The 20,074-nt window shown below is 37.7% G+C and overlaps 1 protein-coding gene across 3 annotated transcripts in view; it reads left to right on the top strand.

Moving 5' to 3' along the window:
- Larp4 (La ribonucleoprotein 4) overlaps positions 1 to 20,074 on the top strand; it is a 60,831-nt gene that overhangs the window by 25,878 nt on the left and 14,879 nt on the right. For all 3 annotated transcript variants that reach the window (XM_041642754.1, XM_041642755.1, XM_041642756.1), the window contains exons 4-12: positions 168 to 243; positions 5,622 to 5,758; positions 6,549 to 6,652; positions 8,928 to 9,038; positions 10,535 to 10,588; positions 12,730 to 12,942; positions 13,675 to 13,778; positions 17,439 to 17,651; positions 18,551 to 18,599. In XM_041642754.1, coding sequence (XP_041498688.1) covers positions 168 to 243; positions 5,622 to 5,758; positions 6,549 to 6,652; positions 8,928 to 9,038; positions 10,535 to 10,588; positions 12,730 to 12,942; positions 13,675 to 13,778; positions 17,439 to 17,651; positions 18,551 to 18,599 — 1,061 coding nt within the window. The remainder of the gene's footprint in view (positions 1 to 167; positions 244 to 5,621; positions 5,759 to 6,548; positions 6,653 to 8,927; positions 9,039 to 10,534; positions 10,589 to 12,729; positions 12,943 to 13,674; positions 13,779 to 17,438; positions 17,652 to 18,550; positions 18,600 to 20,074) is intronic.

Here is a 20,074-nt window from a genome sequence, read left to right as displayed (position 1 = left end):
ATGAAGTACTGCTGGAAAAAGTGTAAGTTGAAAGAAATTAGACTTGATTTAATAATACAGTTTTGTTTTACATTTTAATTTGTAGTTAATCGATGACTTCAGAATATGTGTTAAGTTTTACCTGTGACAACTTTAACAGTTTTCTCTCTTTCATTTTCTGCCATCAGGAGAAAGCAGTTCAACAATTTCTACAGAAGATTTAAAAGAATGTCTGAGAAAACAATTAGAGTTCTGTTTTTCACGGTACAGATCTTTTTAATTGATATTCTTTTTATGTTTTTAGTGAGTAGATATAAAATACCTGTGCAATAGGCAGTTATCATTCTCTTTAGTCACAGATTTTGATATCTTTCTTGAGTATATTTCTTATTTAGACTTAAGGGTAGCCTTTAGTTGTTTTTATCTTTTCTCGGCAAATGACAGTATCCATTGCATACTTTTCCTAGGCTCAGTTTTAGTCTGAGTTTTCTAAAAACCAAAGGAAAATAATTTTTAAAAACTATCAGAATAAAAGGAAGGAAAAAAATCTCAATTTTAAGTTTTTAGGAGTTGGCTCTTTTAACTTTTGAACAGAGTAATTTTAGCAAGACCCTAAAACAATAGGTCAAGAATTTTGTTTTTTTTTCTTAAACATGAAGTCCTTTTAGGCGGATGTTTCAAAATAGCTTATCTACAGGTGAGAATTACATAGAAATATTTGTTGCTTAGAAACTATAAAGTTTCAGTATGTAAAACTATTTACAACTGGGCATTATGACACACATATTAATTAATCCCAGAACTAGGGAGGCAAAAACTGGTGAGTCTCAGAGGTGAGGCTGGTCTCGTCTGCATAGAGACTTCCAGGACAGCCAGAGGCACATAGTAAGACTGTCTCAAACAAAACAAAAGCTGTTAGAAAATAATTGAAAATAGGACATACATGCAGATGTAGTGTTTTCCATTTTTTCCCCCAGTATTTGGTGAAACAGTCATTCGAACTCCTTGTAGGCTGGAAGTATTGACTTTTTGGGAGGAGGGGGTTTCAAGATAGGATTTCTCTGTTCTGTCCTGAATGGCCTCAAACTCAGAGATTGCCTGCCTTTGTCTCCTGAGTGCTGGGATTAAAGGTGTGTGCCCAGCCACACCTGGCTCAGAAGCATAGATTTTATGCTACCTTTCTCTCTTGTTTTTTGAATTTTGATTCTGTGAGCCAGGTTCTCAATTTCTTTTAAAGAGGTCTGTCTGCCTCTGCCTCCTTAGTGCTAGGATTAAAGACATGCACGACCATACCAGGCATATCACCCACCCCCTGATCTTTAACCTGGAGCCTCTCACATGCTGGACAATTAAGTGCTGTGCCACTGGGCTGTTATCTTCAGCCCTGGTTCTCATATGAATAATTTGTTTTTTTGGTGGTTGCCAAATAGCTATTTTGTGGTTTTCTAATTATTTTGCCCTCATCCACCTCTTTTTTTTAGTGGTGCTGAGGATTAAAACCAGGGCCTCATGAGTGCTAGGCAAGTGTTCAGCCTATCCCAGCACTAATTCCACCAATTTTTCTTTTCTGCATCTAGTAATTGATATATTTTTTTTAATTTATTTATTATGTATACATATTCTGTCTGCGTGTATGCCTGCAGGCCAGAAGAGGGCACCAGATATCATTACAGATGGTTGTAAGCCACCATGTGTTTGCTGGGATTTGAACTCAGGACCTTTGGAAGAGCAGGCAATGCTCTTAACCACTGAGCCATCTCTCCAGCCCTAGTAATTGATATTTTACTACAAGGAAACATACTTTATTTTTTTTTTTTTATGTTTTTCTTTTGTTTTTGAGACAGACTTAGGCAACCCAAGCAGCCCTCAAGATTCTCCTTCCTCAGCCACCCTAGGAATTTTGGAATTCTAAGCATGCAGTATCACACACTAATGTAATTAGATTTTAATTTATTTACTTTATAAGACTTTACTCTAGCCAAGGCTAACCTGGAATTCACTGTGAGCTTAGCCTGATCTTGAATTCTTAACCAGTCCTTCTTTCTCCTCATTCCTAGTGCTGGAATTAGATGTGAGCATAATTCCTTTTTTTTAAATAAAATACTTTTTTTTTTTTTTCGAGACAGGGTTTCTCTGTCCTTTTGGAGCCTGTCCTGGAACTAGCGCTCTTGTAGACCAGGCTGGTCTCGAACTCAGAGAGATCCACCTGCCTCTGCCTCCCGAGTGCTGGGATTAAAGGCGTGCGCCACCACCGCCCGGCCAAATAAAATACTTTTAATAATTATTTTAAGGTTCTTACAAACTGGATTATTTTTGGAACTGCTTCTGTCGTATTTTGTGTTATCATGCCCTACCCCACATACACACCCTCGCTTTTTGTTTTTTAGTTTTAAACAAGATTTTATTGTGTAATTCTAGCTGTGGCCAGGAACTCACTGTTTAGACCAGGTTGATTTCAAACTCATATAGATCCACCTGCCTCTGCCTTCCATGTTCTGGGATTATTAAGAATATGTTCAGCCCTTGATTCTCTTCTTTTTAATTTTATGTATGTGACTGTTTACCTATATATGTATATATGCATCACTTACATGCAGGGTCCTCAGAGGCAAGAAGAAGGCGTTGTATCTCTTCAAACTGGAGTTAGAGACAGTTGTGAGCTGCCATGTGGGTGTGGGGAACTGAACCTGGGTCTTCTACAAGAGCAGAAAGTGCTCTTAACACTAAGCCATCTTTCCTCCCCTCTATCCATTTCTTGCTGCTACATAGCCCGAGTGTGTCAACTTTCCTTGAATTTGTAATTCTCCTGATTCAACCTCCTGATGTTAGAATTACAAGAGTGTGCCCAGTGCTCAGTTAATTGATTACTTTATTGTACTTTTTATAAATGTTGGTTATATACTATGCTTTCAATCTGGTTCATAGTCTCCCATCTTCCTCCTTACAATCCTAGGAAATGTTTAAAAAATGTACTGGGTGTTAGAGATATCTGTGGTTGTTAATTAATAGTGCCAGTCATTGACTATTATACATAATACATATATATACAACTGCTCAAATCTGCTTCTCTGATTTCTCCATTGTGTGGTAAAGTTACTCTGAACCATTATACACAAATATATCCTAGAAGGAAATATTCCTGACACCTGAGTAATTTTGTCTCTTTTGGGTACCTGGAGGGACAGCCATGGGTACTGGGAACTGAACTCTTACATTTTAGTTGTGAGCCTAGTCCTTAACGGCTGAGCCATCCCTCCAGGCGGAGTAATTTTGTCCTTAAAGCTTCTATAGCTCTCTCATATTTCCAGAAATAAGATAGTGCACGCCTTTAAGCTTTGGATCTCTGTGAGTTCGAGGCCAGCCTGGTCTACATAGTTCTAGGACAGCTAAGGCTACACAAAGAAACCCTGTCTCAAAAAAACAACAGAAAAGATTTTTGTAGTTTATACAGCTTCTTTAGTTTCTGAAATAAGAGCATTTGTTTGTGATCTGCCACATCATATTAGATCTCTGACACTCTTCCAAGCCAATATGGCTAATACTGTTTTTAGCTCAGCTCCATTGCCAATAGTATACCAGGTTTACTTGTAGGTGGGAAGTCTTTGATGTACTGTCAATTTGATTTGCTTTTGAGAATTAAAGATTCTTTGGCTAAACGCTTTAATACTGACTGATAAGAATGGGGTTGATGCAACTCCAGTTTGCTCAAACTACAGCATTTTAGATGTGCAAAAACCATGTTTTTGTATGGTTTCTGATTTCAAGTTATTATTATTTTTTATTGAAAAAAAAATTTCCGCCTCCTCCCAGCCTCTCATTTCCCTTCCCCTCCTCCCACTCCTCTCCCCCTCCCCCCACTCCTCTCCCTCTCCCTCTACAGTCTGAAGAGCAGTCAGGGTGCCCTGCCCTGTGGAAAGTCCAAAGTCCTCCCCCCTCCATCCAGGTCTAGGAAGGTGAACATCCAAACTGGCTATGCTCCCACAAAGCCAGAACATGAAGTAGGATCAAAACCCAGTGCCATTGTCCTTGGCTTCTCAGCAGCCCTCATTGTCCGCCATATTCAGAGAGTCTGGTTTTATCCCCTGCTTTTTCAGTCACAGTCCAGCTGGGCTTGGTGAGCTCCCAGTAGATCAGCCCCACTGTCTCCGTGGGGATTTTCAAGTTATTAAATAATAACTTTTTTATTACATTTATTACAGTGATGTTAATTTGTCCTTTTGTATTGAAATGTGAGTTTTTGTTGTTTTTTTGAAATGGGGTTTCTCTTTATAGCTTTGGAGCCTGTTCTAGAACTTGCTCTGTAGACCAGGCTATCCTCAATTCACCTGGCATGAGTTTAATCTTACTGGTATCTTCTATTACTCTTCTTCCAACAAATAACTAACTACCTTGATAACTATCTTAGCTGGATTTTAGTTTAAAGGTCTTTGAGTTTACTCTTTGCCCATAGGAAAGATTAAAAAAAAAGATTTAATTCATTTTAATGTGTATGGGTATTTTGCCTGCCCATATTTCTACACACCATAAACATGCATTGCCTGTAGAGCCCAGAAGAGGGCATCAGACCCCTGAAACTGAAGTTAGCAGGTGTCTGTGAGCTGCTATGTATGTGGTAGGAATCAAACCTAGGTCGTATGGGAAAACATTCAGTTCTCTAAACCCCTCGACCAACTCTGCCTATAAGGCTTTAAAAGCTTTATTGGATCAAGAAGATCTTTCATGAAACCCATAATCTGCCTGGGAGACACAAAACAACAAACACAATATACAGTTAGGTGATGATTGCTATGGGTTAGAAAATGAGAACAGCATCAAAGAAAGGAGAATTTAGAGTACATGTGTTTTGTTATTGTTTTTATTTGTTTGTTTGTTTTGGGTTTAGGGGTTTTTCCAGACAGGGTTTCTCTGTAGCCCTGGCTTTGTATACCAGGCTGGACTCAAACTCAGAGATCCACCTGCCTCTACTTCCGGAATAGGGATTGACAGTGTGCACAATACAGATATTCTTTTTTTTTTTTTTTTTTTTTTTTTTTGGTTTTTTGAGACAGGGTTTCTCTGTAGCTTTGATGCCTGTCCTGGAACTAGCTCTTGTAGACCAGGCTGGCCTCGAACTCACAGAGATCCGCCTGCCTCTGCCTCCCGAGTACTGGGATTAAAGGCGTGCGCCACCACCGCCCGGCAATACAGATATTCTTATTTACTCAACCTTAATGACTGTTTGATATAAACAAAAAGACAAGATTTTAAACTGGTCTTGATAGCATACATGCACATTACATAGCTTGTAATCCCAACTATGAGCAGAGTATCTTAAATCTTTAATTTTAAATACCTTTCAGGTTCAGTAGTCAAGCATGTTTATGAAAATCACTTAAATATCTATGATTCAGTTTATGGTTAAACTACCATTTTTTCCATATGCATTGGGATTAAAAATCTATTGAAGTTGTTACTGGTATGATTCTATTGGTATATTTCAAGTTGAGCTAAGAGAACTGTTGAACTTCTCACAATTCGTCTTAGTGTTTGTGCTACTTTGATTTCTCAGGGCATAGTGATAAACATGAATATGGTACATTTTTGCTTTAGGTGCTTTTTAAGAATTATGTATGCTATATTTGCTTCTGTTTATTTTTTTTCAGAGAAAATTTATCAAAGGATCTTTACTTGATATCTCAAATGGATAGTGATCAGTTCATCCCAATATGGACAGTTGCCAACATGGAAGAAATAAAAAAACTGACCACAGATCCAGATTTAATTCTTGAAGTGTTGAGATGTATGTAAATGACTTTTTAGGTTTTTTTTTTCCCCCTCTTTTCTTCACCCCCTCTCCTCAAGATAGGGTTTCTCAGCTTTGGAACCTGTCCTGGCTCAAACTCATGGAGATCAGCCAGCCTATGCCTCCCAAGTGCTAGGACTAAAGGCGTGTGCCACCACTGCCAGGCTAGCTCTTTTATAGTTACAAAGTTAACAATTTTTATTTCTAGTTATACAGGGAATTGTTTTAAGTAGCCTTTAGTGTATGTATGTGTTAGTATGTATGTTCTTTTTAATCTTGTACACCTAGCAAGTATAGGTAAAGGTTGTTGTATAGGAATGGCCTCATTTGTTTTATTATGATTTCACAACCTACTAATGAGTTTTGACCTATGTATAGTTTGACAAATACTCCTGGAGTTATTATTTAATTTGTATCCCCAATTCATTTCCTTTGTATAAGAACAAAAATGTTGGGGTTCCTCATCACTAGGAAAAGGGGATATACATGAAAGTCATAATAAATGCTTTTTTCCCCTGGAGGATTCTTTTCAGCACATTTAATTACAGTGTTGGTGCTCCAGATACTTACATTAGCAAATAACATTTGGTAATCATCTTTGCATACAAACCTTCCCCCCCCCCCCCTTTTTTTTTCTTTTTTTAAGCATGACAGTAATTTTTGGCATTTTACCTTAGCATTTGACAATTTATTTGGTAAGAAAGTGAACTGATAATTTTTAATGACATTATTAATTTCATTACCTGTCACTTTTAAGTAAGATGTGTTGTTTTTTTTTAAATTTCAGCTTCCCCTATGGTACAAGTTGATGAGAAGGGGGAGAAGGTGAGACCCAGTCATAAGCGTTGTATTGTAATTCTCAGAGAAATTCCTGAAACTACACCAGTAGAGGTAATCATTGATAATTACTAAGACTAACTGTTTTTTAATTGTTTAAATCAGAGGAAGTAGGCAAGCAAAGTAAAAATCAATACCTTCTTATCAGACTTGTTAAATTGAAGTATTAAAATAGACTAAAGGAGGAAGAATGTATATGTCTGTGTTCTTAGGAGAATAAACCTAAGTATTGCAGTAATATTAATTTTGAATGTATTGACTGACAATTAACTAGGAGGATTCATCTAATAAGAGTCGATGAAAAAATTTTTGAAGAAGAATTGGTTGGCAAAATGTAAAAGAAAGCCACAGTCATAAGGATCTAGTGTGGTTCAGGTTTGGGAATAAAATAATATTTGAATAAAACAGCATACTTCAGAATCCTACCCTTCTAAAAATACACACATATATACTTGGTAATTCTGCCAGGAATCACTGACTAACGTTACGTCTTTTGATTTTTCAAGACGGGGTTTCTCTATAGTGCTTAGGACTCTGTACTGGAACTCTAGTTGAAGAGGCTGGCCTTGAACTGAGAGAGCTCCCAAGACCTCTGCCTGACTCTGCCTCCTGAGTGCTGGGATTAAAGGCTACCACCACCCGGCTCTAACTTTATAATTATTCAAAGCCATAGTGATGTGTTGTTTAGACAAAGTAACTGAGCCTTAAGATGATTTAAAAAATTACCCAAGTGTAAGTGAATTAGATTATTAGGCTGTAGAGGTGGCTCAGCGGTTAAGAGCACTGCCTGCTCTTCCAAAGGTCCCGAGTTCAATTCCCAGCAACCACATGGTGGTTCACAACCATCTATAATGAGATCTGGTGCTCTCTTGAGGAAGAGACCTGGCCAGTCGTCCTTATCAACTTTGACCATGAAACCCAATATGGACAAGTTCAACAGAACCACCATATATGGGCTGCCCACGCATGCTTCAGCATTGCCAGGGCATAAATTTCAAATTTTTTTCAAAGTGGGTTAGATTACATGGCAGACTAGATTGAAACTTCGTGAAATTCCAGAGCTTATGTTTAACTGCTGTGCTAAGGGCTTTGTTATAAATTGCATGTGGCATGTGGATAAATGAAAGGAATTTCATAGTTACTGACTTACTGTAATTTGTTAGAATTAAAAAAAAAAGTAGGCCCTATTTATATGATTTTATATGGTGCCTTCGTAGTTAAATCTTTGCCCACTGTCATTCACGTTATGTATCTGAAATGTTGCCTTCCTAAACCTACAAGTAGTAGATAGTAAATGGACTGAAATGATGAAAACAGATGTAGATAGCTTCAGAATAGGCTTGATTTGATTATTAAATTACTGTTTGATCTCTCTGATAGTCCTGTAAATGTTTGTTTTCTCGCTCTTTGTAAGTTCTTTTCAACCTCCCCGCCCCCCCAGACAGGGTTTCTCTGTAGCTTTGGAGCCTGTCTCGAAACTAGCCAGCTCTTGTAGACCAGGCTGGCCTCGAACTCACAGGCCTGCACTACCACTGACTGGTTTTTTTTTTTTTTTTTTAACGCCTGCCTCCCTCCCTGCCATGCTCATTGTCCCCAGGGGTTCCCCCTTGTTCATCCCTGAAGCTCCCCCCCTTCCCCCGCACAGTCCTCTGCTTCCAGATTCTGCTCAGGGAGGGCTTGGAAGGAGGAATGGGGATTCTCTGCCCAGAGGCCAAAAAGGAGAGGGTAGGCACTCAGAGCCACCCCTGAGCTGGGCTTCTAACTACAAACAGGCTCCCATCACCAAACTTTAAACTTTCTTTTCAACTATTAACTCTTGCCTTACCAATCTCAGTTTTTTTTTTTCTGGATTCATTTTTTTGGCAAGTTAGATAGTTATAGGAAAGATGTTTGTATAGAGTTCATACCTGATTCTGATACAAACAAAATATCTAAATTAGATAAGAATGTATGAGTGGTATTATGTTAGTAAAGATCATAACTTAAAAACTTTTCTCCTTGCTGGGTGGTGATAACACACACTTTTCCCCAGCACTCAGGAGGCAGAAAAAGGCATATTTCTGTGAGTTCGAGACCAGCCTGGTCTACAGAGCTAGCTCTAGGACACCCAGGGTTACACAGAGAAACCCTGTCTGAGATAAACAAACAAACTTTTCTCCCTGTTGAGGAGGAAAATGACTTGGGAGAGAGCTAAATAAGGAAACTTTAGCTTGCCATTAGAACTGAAGTATTTCTGTTTTGTTGCTCATAAGATAAAGTTAGGTGCAAGTTTTACACCATAACCGCACATGTTTTCCTTTCAAGAGTTGACTGTATTTTTCTTTTTTAGGAAGTGAAAGCTTTGTTTAAAAATGAAAACTGCCCAAAAGTCATAAGCTGTGAATTTGCACACAACAGCAATTGGTATATTACTTTCCAGTCAGACACGGATGCGCAACAGGTGAGAGGAGAGCTTCCTCCAATAAAAATCTCAGCGGAGAGTATGTGTTTGGGGTAGGGGTGTGGCCCAGTGGTAGAGTACAGGTCTAGGGTACATAAGGTCCTAGGTTCAGTTCCTAGTACCACAAGGAAAGGACCAGATAGGGTAGTTCCTTCCTATAGTCGTAGAACTTGGCAGAGAGAGGGCAAGATCAGGAGTTAAGGACCAACGTTGACTATATAAGTGTGATTGGGGCCATCTTGGGTTATATGAGATCCTGTCTCAAAACTTTAATAAAAGGAAAATGTAAATTAGACATGGTAGTGATGGTGCATGCCTGTTAACAAAGCGCTTGATACTGAAGCTGTTTAAGGCCAGCCTAGGTTGTTACAAAGTGAAACCATGGCAAAAGAAGAAAGAAAAGTTTACCAAGATTGGTCATACTTTTTTAAATTGATATTTACTTTGTTTTTTATTATCTGCATATAATTTTAACAGGTTGTTGTTGTGTGTTTGGTTTTTCAAGATAGGGTTTTACTGTGTAGCCCTGGCCATCCTGGAACTCACTCTGTAGACCAAGCTGGGCTTGAACTCAGAGATCCATGTGCTTAAGCATCCCCAGTGCTGGGATTAAAGACTGTGGAGCAGCATTCGGGTTTCAGTTTTAATTAAAAAAAAATTTTTTTTTATTTGAAAGAAAAATAGATGAACATAGACTTTAAACGTCACTATTTGAAGATTTACAATTGTATTCAGTGGTAGTTTTATGGTGGCCTAGGCTACGTGGCAGTAGTCTTTCCTCATGTCCTCCTGAATGTTGGGAACAGATGTGAGCTGTCACAATGATCTTATTCCCCATTTTTCCTCTTTCATATGTATAAATGTATTGTCAGTCTGTGTATGCCTGGTGCCCAAGAAGGCAAGAGAAGGGTGCTATATATCCCTGGAACTAAACTAAAGATGTGGAAATCAAATTCTTTTTGTTGTTGTTTTGTTTTGAGATTGGGTTGTCTAGGGTTTTTGTTGTTGATAGTTGTAGTAATGGTGTGTGGTTTGTTTGTTGCTGTTTTTTTTGTCTTGTCTGTATTTGTTTTGAGATAGGTGCTCACTATGAGCTTGTAAGGTTGGCCAGGCTGGCCCCTCGCTCTGGGCAGTGCTGTGTCAGAGCCACTATTCCCACCGGAGTCAATTAGAGGTCCTTTGTGTTGTGCCTTTTGTCACAGCTCCTTACCAACTTCCTGCATTGCCTACAAGCCCTATCAGGAATGTGTTGTTTTCTTTTTTAGTCTTCTCAAGGTTTGTTGTTTTTGCCTTGCTGTGTGCTAGGCTGGCGTAGCTCACAGCAAAGCCCTCTCCTTTGTAGCTTTCTGAGCACTGGGATTTCAAGTGTACACCACCACACAGCAAGACCTTTTTGTTTAGTTTAGGAACTGATAATAGTAAGCTGATTTAATAGAATGAAAATGGCTTTAATGAAATGTGTAAATGCTAATAGAAGTTCATTTTTGTTTAAACAGGCCTTTAAATATTTAAGAGAAGAAGTTAAAACATTTCAGGGCAAGCCAATCATGGTAAGAAACATTTGTAAATGCATTAGATACTAGTGTGAAATAAGGGGTTTTGGGTAGAAAATGATTGATAGTTTTTTGTTTCTTTTAAAAGTTAAAAATTTATGAAAGTCGTTTTATAAAAAGCTATAATAATTTTAAAGACATTTCTGATTGCGTTCTTCAGAAATTTAATTGACAGAAAACATGAAAATACTACAGAATTTTTTTTAACAGAGAATCACAAAGTTTTTATACTAGTTTACATCCTATAATTCTAGATCTCAAAATGAATAAGTATAATTTCTTTTTTTTTTCTTTTTTTATTGAAAGTATAATTTCTTAATGATGAAAACCATTTGCAGTTCTTCCAGCCCCGTGTCAGTTAACTGTGTTACCACAATTATATCCATTTAAGAGGGAATTGTCATTAATAATAAATTTATACAGTGTCCTTACATGTTAACTTTATTCTTAAATTCTATGAAATTTGTCTTCATACTTCTTTCCATCATTGCTATTGTCTATACTGGACAGTTGGTGTAGCCTCATAACCACTGATGTACTAACTCCTTGTTTTCTTATTTGTTTCAGTTAAGCACTGTACACATATTAACTCATCTTTTCAAACAAAATGAGGCAAGAAAATTGGTTGTTTGAGGCTAACTTGAGCTACATAGTGAGAGTTCAAAGCAAGACTTGTACATTTGAAAGAACACCTGATTGAGATAGGTGCTCTTGTTTTCTCCACTTTGACTACTGAAGTAAATGGCAGTAGCTAGCTAGACTAGTGTCACGTGACTGACTAGTTAGGAAAACGATTGGTGCAAGAATAGAGTTAACATGTAAGGACACTGTGTAACTTGCACCAATACCATATTGCACAAGACACTACTTATAAAAACTGACGTTTAAATCTGGTGAACTGTGTAGAGTCTGATAATACGAGTTTCCATATTACAAATGAGTTTCTTTTGCTAATTATTCCAGCTTCCTTTGTCTCTTTTTTAATCATTGTTTTCCTTTGAGGTTACAGAGATACTGTTTTATGTCTCCCAATGACTTAAAGATTTCTTATGTATATTTTGATCTTTGATAAAACTTCATTAATTTAGTATATATTGTATACTAAAACCTAATTGCATTTTTTAACATTTTAATTATTTATTTGCCTATATGTGTATGTCTATATATATATATGTGCATATGCCCGAGATTAGGGGCAACCTCTGTAGCTGGCATAAGCAGTTTAAGCTGCCTAATATGGGTGCTGGAAATTGAACTCAGGTCTTCTGTGAAAACAATACATGCTCTTTTGTTTTTGTCTTTTTCTTTTGTTTTTGCTTTTTGAGGCAGGATTTCTCAGTAGTTTTTGGAGCCTGTCCTGGAACTCACTCTGTAGACCAGGCTGGCCTCGAACTCACAGAGATCCTCCTGTTTATACCTCCCGATTGCTGGGCTTAAAGGCATATGCCACCATTGCCCCACAAGAACAATACATGTTCTCAGCCACTGAGCTATCTCTCAACCCCTCCCCCCCTTTCTTTTTCCCCTTTAATTTGGACAGTTGTCTACTTGTTGGCTGAACCTGTCACGTTTCTTTGGAAATGTCTCTTAGGGGTCTTTGATCTGTTATTATTTTCTGAATTTACTGCGTAGATTCTTATTAATCTGGTGTCAACAAAGAAACAAAGCAATATTGAAGTTAATGGAATAGCAATTTTTAAATTGAACGTTGAGTTTAAATCTACGTTAGTACTTATTTTTTTAATTTTCTGTACGTGTATGTTTCTGCATGTGAGCGTGTACATGTGAGTGCAGGTGCGTTCAGAGGCCAGAGACACTCTTTTGCTCTTAGCTGTTTCCTATAACCTAATGTATTCCAGGTTTGTTTTGGTGGTGGTGGTAATATTTCTCTTTGCAAAGCTAGAGAATCCTCTGGGGTAGTAGCAGACTCAGTCTTCACTATTGAGTCAGCTCTCGTTCTTATTTTTACCTTGTTTATTGTGGCTCTTCTCAAGTCCAGATTTTTCTATTAATTCTGATTCTAATTAATTTTGATTCTAAGCAAAAATAAATCATAATACATGTAAAAAAATAAGTTGAACATATTTGTTGTATTATACATTTCATCTTTTATTATTATGTTTTCTTCTTGCTTTTAGGCAAGGATAAAAGCCATTAATACGTTTTTTGCTAAGAATGGTTATCGATTAATGGATTCTAGTCTGTATACTCAACCCATTCAGACTCCAACCCAATATCCCTCACCAGTCTTTATGCAGCCAGTGTATAACCCTCATCAGCAGTACTCAGTGTATAGTATTGTGCCTCAGTCTTGGTCTCCAAGCCCTGCACCCTACTTTGAAACACCACTGGTAAGTAAGAACTTTCAGAAAAATAATACAATATTTAGTTCAAGCTAAAATGTAAAAAAACCATCTAAAAACCAAGTAGAGATGCATTTGCTTGTGATTGCAGCACACACAAAGCAGCATTAGAAGAATCATTGCAACTTCAAGGCCAGGCTAGTCTGCATAGAGTGTAACAGGCCAGCCATAGTTGTCAAAAAGTTACCAAAAACTCCAACAAGCTAATCCAGTTGGTTGATTTTTGTGTTGGTTACTCTGTGGGTAAACTATGATAGTTCCTTACCCAGGAATCAGTAAGCATATTACTAAGGGTTGAGCTGTTGCTTTCTACAGTTTGAATTTTTACATTTTGCTAAATGAATTGATAAAGAAACTAAGTCCTTTGATTGATTGATTGTTTTACCATGTAGCCCTGGCTGTCCTGGAACTCTGTATTTAGACCAGGCTGGCCTTGAACTCAGATTTGCCTGCCTCAAGAGTGCTGGGACTTAAGATGTGCACCACTATGCTCAGCTCTTGACATCAAAGAGTTTCTATGTAATAAATTAGTGATATGTTATTTATAATAAAATAGTGTGAGGTGGGAACATTGCAGAAATGATTAAGTACAGTTTTCTATTTTTTTTTTTAACTTATTGAAGAAACTGATGTTACTGTGGCTCACTTGGGTTTCTCAAAACCTTCTCTGGAGTATTATATTATATATCCTTACCATTAAACACTAATGTTTTTTTCTAGGCTCCTTTCCCTAATGGTAGTTTTGTGAATGGCTTTAGTTCACCAGGATCTTATAAAACAAATGCTGCTGCTGTGAACATGGGCCGACCATTCCAAAAAAATCGGTAAGATAAGAAATGATAGCTGAAATTTATTTTAAACAATTTTCGGTAGTTCCTCAGAAATTTCCATTTTCCTTTTTTTCCTTTTCTCAGTTTTTCAAGACAGGGTTTCTCTGTAGCTTTCGGGTCTATCTTGGAACTAGCTCTTTTAGACCAGGCTGGCCTTGAACTCACAGAGATTCTCCTGCCTCTGCCTTGCTAGTGCTGGATTAAAGGTGTGCACCACCACCGTCCAGCTATTTCCATGTTCTTGTTGGGAAGCTCTTAAGTATTTTTGTTTATTTTTATAAAACGTTCATGAATTACTCAGTATATAATTCTTCAAGATCAGAATGAGTAATAGATATAAAGGGGTGAGAATTTCAGTGGTTTCTGTTTTGTCTTTTATTTTGTTTTATTATACATGTGGGTGTTTTGCCCATATGTGTATCTATACCACTTTGATTTCTGTTGTCCTAGTAACCCAAAGGAAGGTGTTCTGTTCCCTGGAACTGGAGTTACAGATGGTTGTGAGCCACTGTGTCAATTCTGGGAATTGAACCTTGGCCCTGTAGAAATAAAATCTGTTATCTTAACCATTGAACCCCAGCTCTCCACCCCAAGTATATTTTATTATTTTTACTTTATCATTTCTTCCAGACAATTTCTCTGTGTAGTCCTGGCTTTCCTGGAACTCAGTGTGTATTCCAGGCTGCCCATGAACTCAGATTTACTTGGGGCCTCCCCAAGTGCTAGGATTAAAGGGGTGCACCGCTACCACTCAACTACCAGTTCGTTTTTTTATATGAATTCTGGGGATTGAACCTAGATCCTTGTGCTTGTAAAGTAAGCACGTAACTAACAGAGTTTCCTCCCCAACATACACAAGTTGTGGTTTCTTTTTCTTTTCTTTTTTTTTTTTTTAGGAAAAGTACTGATTTTTGCAAATGTTTGTCTTAAAAGTATAGGACTGGACTGGAGAGGCTGGAGAGATTGCTTAGCACCACTGGCTGTTCTTACAGCGGATGCAGGTTTAATTCCTAACACCCCCACCGTGGCTCACAACCATCTATGACTCTAGTTTGAAGGATATAACTCCCTCTGTTCTAAACTGATATACATGCAGTTAAGACATCCATACACTTAAAATAATAAATAACAAAACCAAACCAAGCCTACAGGATTGGGCGTGTCATTCAGTTGTAGTACTTTTGCCTTGCTTAATTAAGGCCCTGGATTTTAATCTCCAGCACAATAAAAGTGTGCACACAATGCATGCAACCCTGTGTGTACAGTTCTTTCTTGTATTCATGTGTGCCATGGCATGCATGTGGGCATCAGAGGACAACTTTGAGGAGTCTGTTTTTACCTTCCACTTGTTGAGTCAGGTCCCTTGTTGGTACCACTGCACATACTCAGTCTATCTGGCTCTTTAGTTTCTGGGCAGTTCTCTTGTCTGTTTCTCATTGCCTGAAAAAGAGTGTTGGGATTGCATATGCCACCACATCTGGCTTTTATATTGGTTCCCAAGGCCAGATTTTTACCTGCTAAGCTATCTCCTACAAAAAACAATAGGAATACCTTCTTATTAAAATTCTGGAATACTAGCTTTTACAACCAGCCTAATCTTTGCTTCTTTCTTGCTTCTAAGGAGCGATGGATGGTCAGGCCTTTTTCAGTTAAAGGCCCCATCCCTTCAGTTCTCTGTATGTTTTTGTTTTGATTGCAGACTGCATTTGCACTTTCCCCTGAAGAGAGAGGAACAGAAAGGGGAAAAGAAGAGGGAGAGGAGGGGTGTAGGGAGGAGGGAGAGGAAGAGAAAGAAAGTCAAAGAAAAGAGTCTTTCTTCTGTAACTCCATACATCAGGCTGGCTTCTGCCTCTAGAGTTGTGGGATTAAAGCATGCACTACCACACCCCTTTTTGGGTTGTTGGTTTGTTTTAGTGTTTTGTTTTATGTATATGTTTGGGTTTTGTTGGTATTATTTATATTTTATTTTTCCAGACATGGTTTCTAGCTTGGAAACATGTAATGTGGTCAAGAATGTCCTTAAACTCTCAATCCTCTTGCATCTCCATCTTCTTGCTTGAGTTACACACATACATTCCTTGTCTAGTACTTTTTTGCAACTTGTTTTCAACTTTTGATAGCCCAGTGATAATCAAGAATCCTAACCTAGTGAGAATGGGACTAACTTGCAAAAGTCTAGACACTTTTCTACTTTATTTTTTTTCTACTTTATTTTATTTGTAGTGCCTGGACTGTGATTGTTCAGTTCCTATCAGTATGAGAGCTGAGGGCTATTTAATAAATAAACTTGTGTCTTAGACCTGTACAATGCACAGTGGAATTTGGTGAATGACAGGTCCTTGGAAACAGTGCAGTTTACCATACCAAGATATTTTTAGAAAAAGATTTAACTATTTTTAAACTCCTATTAAAGAATATACTGTAATTTTTGTTACTTTGAAAATATAACAATTTTTTTTGTGTGTTTTTCGAGACAGGGTTTCTCTGTGTAGCCCTGACTGTCCTGGAGCTAGCTCTATATATACCAGGCTCGCTTCAAACTTACTGAAATATTTTTTGAAGCATCATTTTAGAGTTACTTTTACAAAGATTTTTAACCTTGTCTTTTCATAGTGTCTGAGGAGTAAATTAAGGCTTTGTCAGTGAGGTTTGTGGGGCAAGTTGTGAATTTTGGTTTGGTTGGAAAAGTTAATACCTGTTTATGTTCTAATTATTTGTGATGTCTCAGAAAGCCCAGAAATGACACTGTTGTTACTATGAATTTATGTCTGTAGAAAAGGCTATAAGAAGTGGCATATAAACTGCAACAGCATACCAGTTATAAATCCTGCATTTTCTTTTTCATCGGCTAGAGTGCCAAGATTCTTTTTATGTTTATTTATTTTTTATTTTATTTTTCTTATTTTACTTTTCAGGACAGGGTCTCACTATAAACTAGGCTGGCCTTGAACTCACAGAGATCCACCTTCTCAGCCTCTGGAGTGCTGGTATTAAAGGCTGCCACCACTGCTTTCTGGTTGGGTTTTGATTTTTAGTTGTTTGTAGATAAGGTCTTTCTAGTCCTGTCTCTTCTGGTATTTTCCCCTAATATTAATAAGCAGCATTTTCCTATGTGTGTGATATAAATATATAAAAACAAATACAATGTTTTTGGCCACCCAATACAAGAATAAGTTGTGGGTTTTTTGTTTGTTTGTGTGGCTCCCACCGGTGGTTTTACCTTTAGCAGAGGCCTGCTGTAGCCTTATTAGTAAACATAAAGCCTTTTGTTTTTTGTTTTGCTTGTTTGTTTTGTTGTTGTTGTTTTTGAAAAATTTTTTGAATACCAGTAAAATCCTAACTGTGGTTTTGTTGCTATTTTTTTTGAAACAGTTACTCTATTGTGGCCCTGAATATCCTGGAATTTCATATGTAGACCAGGCTGGCCTAAAGCTTACAAAGATTATCCTGCCTTTGTCTCCTTAGTGCTGGGTTAAAGGCATGCACCACTAGGCTTGCTATTGATGCTGAGGTAGAAGTAGCTTTATGTGACACTTCATTCCCCCCCCCCCCACATTACATGTGGAAATTCCTTTGCCTTTTCTTAAAAATATTACCTAAGAGGTATAACATTTTCTTGTTTTATTCTTTGTATGTTTTTTTTTTTTTATTTAGTGCGAAGCCTCATTTTAGGTCATCCAGTGGTTCAGAACACTCAGCAGAGGGCTCTGTGTCATTGGGGGATGGACCATTAAGCAAATCTAGTTCAAGGAACTTTCTCTCTGAACGGCATAACTCTACAGTAACAGGGAGTCAAGAACAAGCTTATCTTCCAAAGGAAGCTCCCATTTTACAGATGGAACAGAACGGGGACCTTGTTAGAGGCAGGTAAGGAAACTTGATTTAATCATAATATGCTGATCTTCAATGTTGAAAACTATCTGGTAATTTTTGTTCTTATTTTAATTGGTGTGTGATTATCTTAAATAAATTCATTGGTGGCTGGAGAGATGGCTCAGCATTTAAGAATACTAACTCTTCCAGAGGTCCTGAGTTCAATTCCCAGCAACCACATGGTGGCTCACAGCCATCTATAATGAAATCTGGTGCCCTCTTCCACATGCAGGCAGAATATTGTATACATAATAAATAAATAATCTTTTAAAAAATGAATTCATTGTTCTTATAAGTTAATAGGACTTGGGAAGGTTTCATTTCAGTTTGAAGGGTTTGGCACTGCTAGGCATCAAACATCTCATTTAAGTACTACCACCAAGCTACTTCTTTACATTTGAATCATTGGGGTTTTTTCTTTTGGTGTGTGTTGGGGGGGGGGTGTGTGTTGTTTTATCCCTGCCTGGCCTAGAACTTGTCATGTAGAAATTAGATTGGACACAAAACTCCCAAAGATTCACCTGCCTCTGCCTTCTAAAAGGATTGGAATTAAAGGTGTACATCTCCATGTCTGGTTCTGCCTTCTAGTTTCAATTTCTTCTTAGTTACCAGCTGTAAGAGCAGAGGGCTATTTTGACTATTCTGTCTAAATCAGACTTCAATGCTTTTGATGTGTTATAATAGAAATGGGTCCAGCTAACATTGTGGTGGTGGTAGTTAGTGAAATTTCTTGTATTAGCTCAAGATCTATTTAAAAAAAAATTTACTTAGCTTTTAAGGAATAATGGAAGAATAGCACCTATTTTGAAAAATTAAATATTTTAAGTAGATTTCTTTGTTAGAAAATAAGTGTATGTATTTGAAGAATTTTATATGCATTCTTTTGTTCAAAGGAGGGCTCTTTTCAGAGGTCGAAGGCGAAGAGATGATGACAGGGTCCCAGTAAGTACTTTTCCTTTTTATACCTTCACTATTATTATTCCTTTTGGTCTGTCTTTTCTTTCTGGTTTTATTTTGTTGGTTATTCAAACAAAAATAATTGAGCCTGATATCGATCTGGCTCAATTATTCACCCTCTAGTGTCTAGTTAGCTGTCTGGAGTTGTATTGCTAATTGTTTTGTTTTGTTTTTGGAGACAGGGTTTCTCTGTTTAACAGCCTTGGCTGTCCTGAACTCACTGTGTAGACCAGGCTGATCTTGAATTTTCAGAGATTCACTACCTCTGCCTCCCAGATGCTGAGATTAAAGGCACGTGCCACCACTGCTTGGCGTATTGCTAAGATTTTATGTCTAGCATGTTCAAGTTGCTTAAAAAGTAATTTGACCCAGGTGTGGTGCTTGCCTTTAATTTCAGCTCCCAGAAAGAGGCAGTTCTCGCCAGTCTAGTCTACATAGTAAGTTTCTAGACCAGCCAGGGATCCATTGTGAGAACCTGTATTAAAAAGAAGCAGGAGAGGTAATTAAATTTGAAGGTTTATTACATTACTGTTACTTGATGTTTGTGTTTAGGCAGTGTTTCATTGTAGAGCCCATACTGGCTTCAAACTCAGTCTTACTGCTTCAACTTCCCAGCTCCTGTCTGGTGTGAAAGAGTCCTTTAACTGGGCTGGAGAGATGGCTCAGAGGTTAAGAGCATTGTCTGCTCTTCCAGAGGTCCTGAGTTCAATTCCCAGCAACCACATGGTGGCTCACAACCATCTATAATGAGGTCTGGTGCCCTCTTCATGTCCAGCAGGCATACAAACAAACAGAACACTGTATACATAATAAATAAATAAATTAAAAAAATAAAATCATAAGTAAAAATTAAAAAAAAAAGAGTGTTTTAACTATGTAAAGATGTGTTATATTTGCTTAATTTGTCTAATTATCAGGTGCCTTAGTCAGGATGTGATGCCTTCTTCTGGCCTCCTTGGTGACCAAGCACACACAGTACACAGATATACATATAGCCAAACACCCACACCAAAATATTGCTTAAAATAATTTTTAAAAAGTAGTAGTGGTTACATGCCCTTAATCCCAGGACTCAAAAGCCAGAGGCTGGTGGAAATTCACAGTTTCAAGGTCAGTTTGCCCTACAAGTTCCAGTAAAGCATGGGGGGGGGGAGATTTGCAGTTAGCATTCAGTAATGAGGAAATGGTAAGAAATAGAATGGGAGTTTTCTTGGAGGATGGATAGGTTGAAAGGAGAGATGAACTTTCTAAGCATGATGTGTAGCAGGAGGGATATTGTTCTGTCTGGAGATTATATGAAAGGATTAAAAGTAGGGTCACAATGGTTTTATTTCTTTACTTTTGTGATGGAAGAGGGGTTTAGAAGAAAGTAGGAAGCAAAGAATTCTAGGCATTGGCTAGGAGTTAAGAGATGTGGCAGAGTTTTCAAAAGAAAGCAGAAGGGCTTTGCAGTGGTTGGT

This window comes from Microtus oregoni, unplaced genomic scaffold (genome assembly GCF_018167655.1).
Source record: "Microtus oregoni isolate MIOR12 unplaced genomic scaffold, Mior012 000077F_ref0000221, whole genome shotgun sequence".
NCBI classification, from domain to species: domain Eukaryota; kingdom Metazoa; phylum Chordata; class Mammalia; order Rodentia; family Cricetidae; genus Microtus; species Microtus oregoni.
The sequence above is the reverse complement of the archived record's forward strand: the minus strand, read 5'-3'. Positions and strand labels throughout refer to the sequence as shown.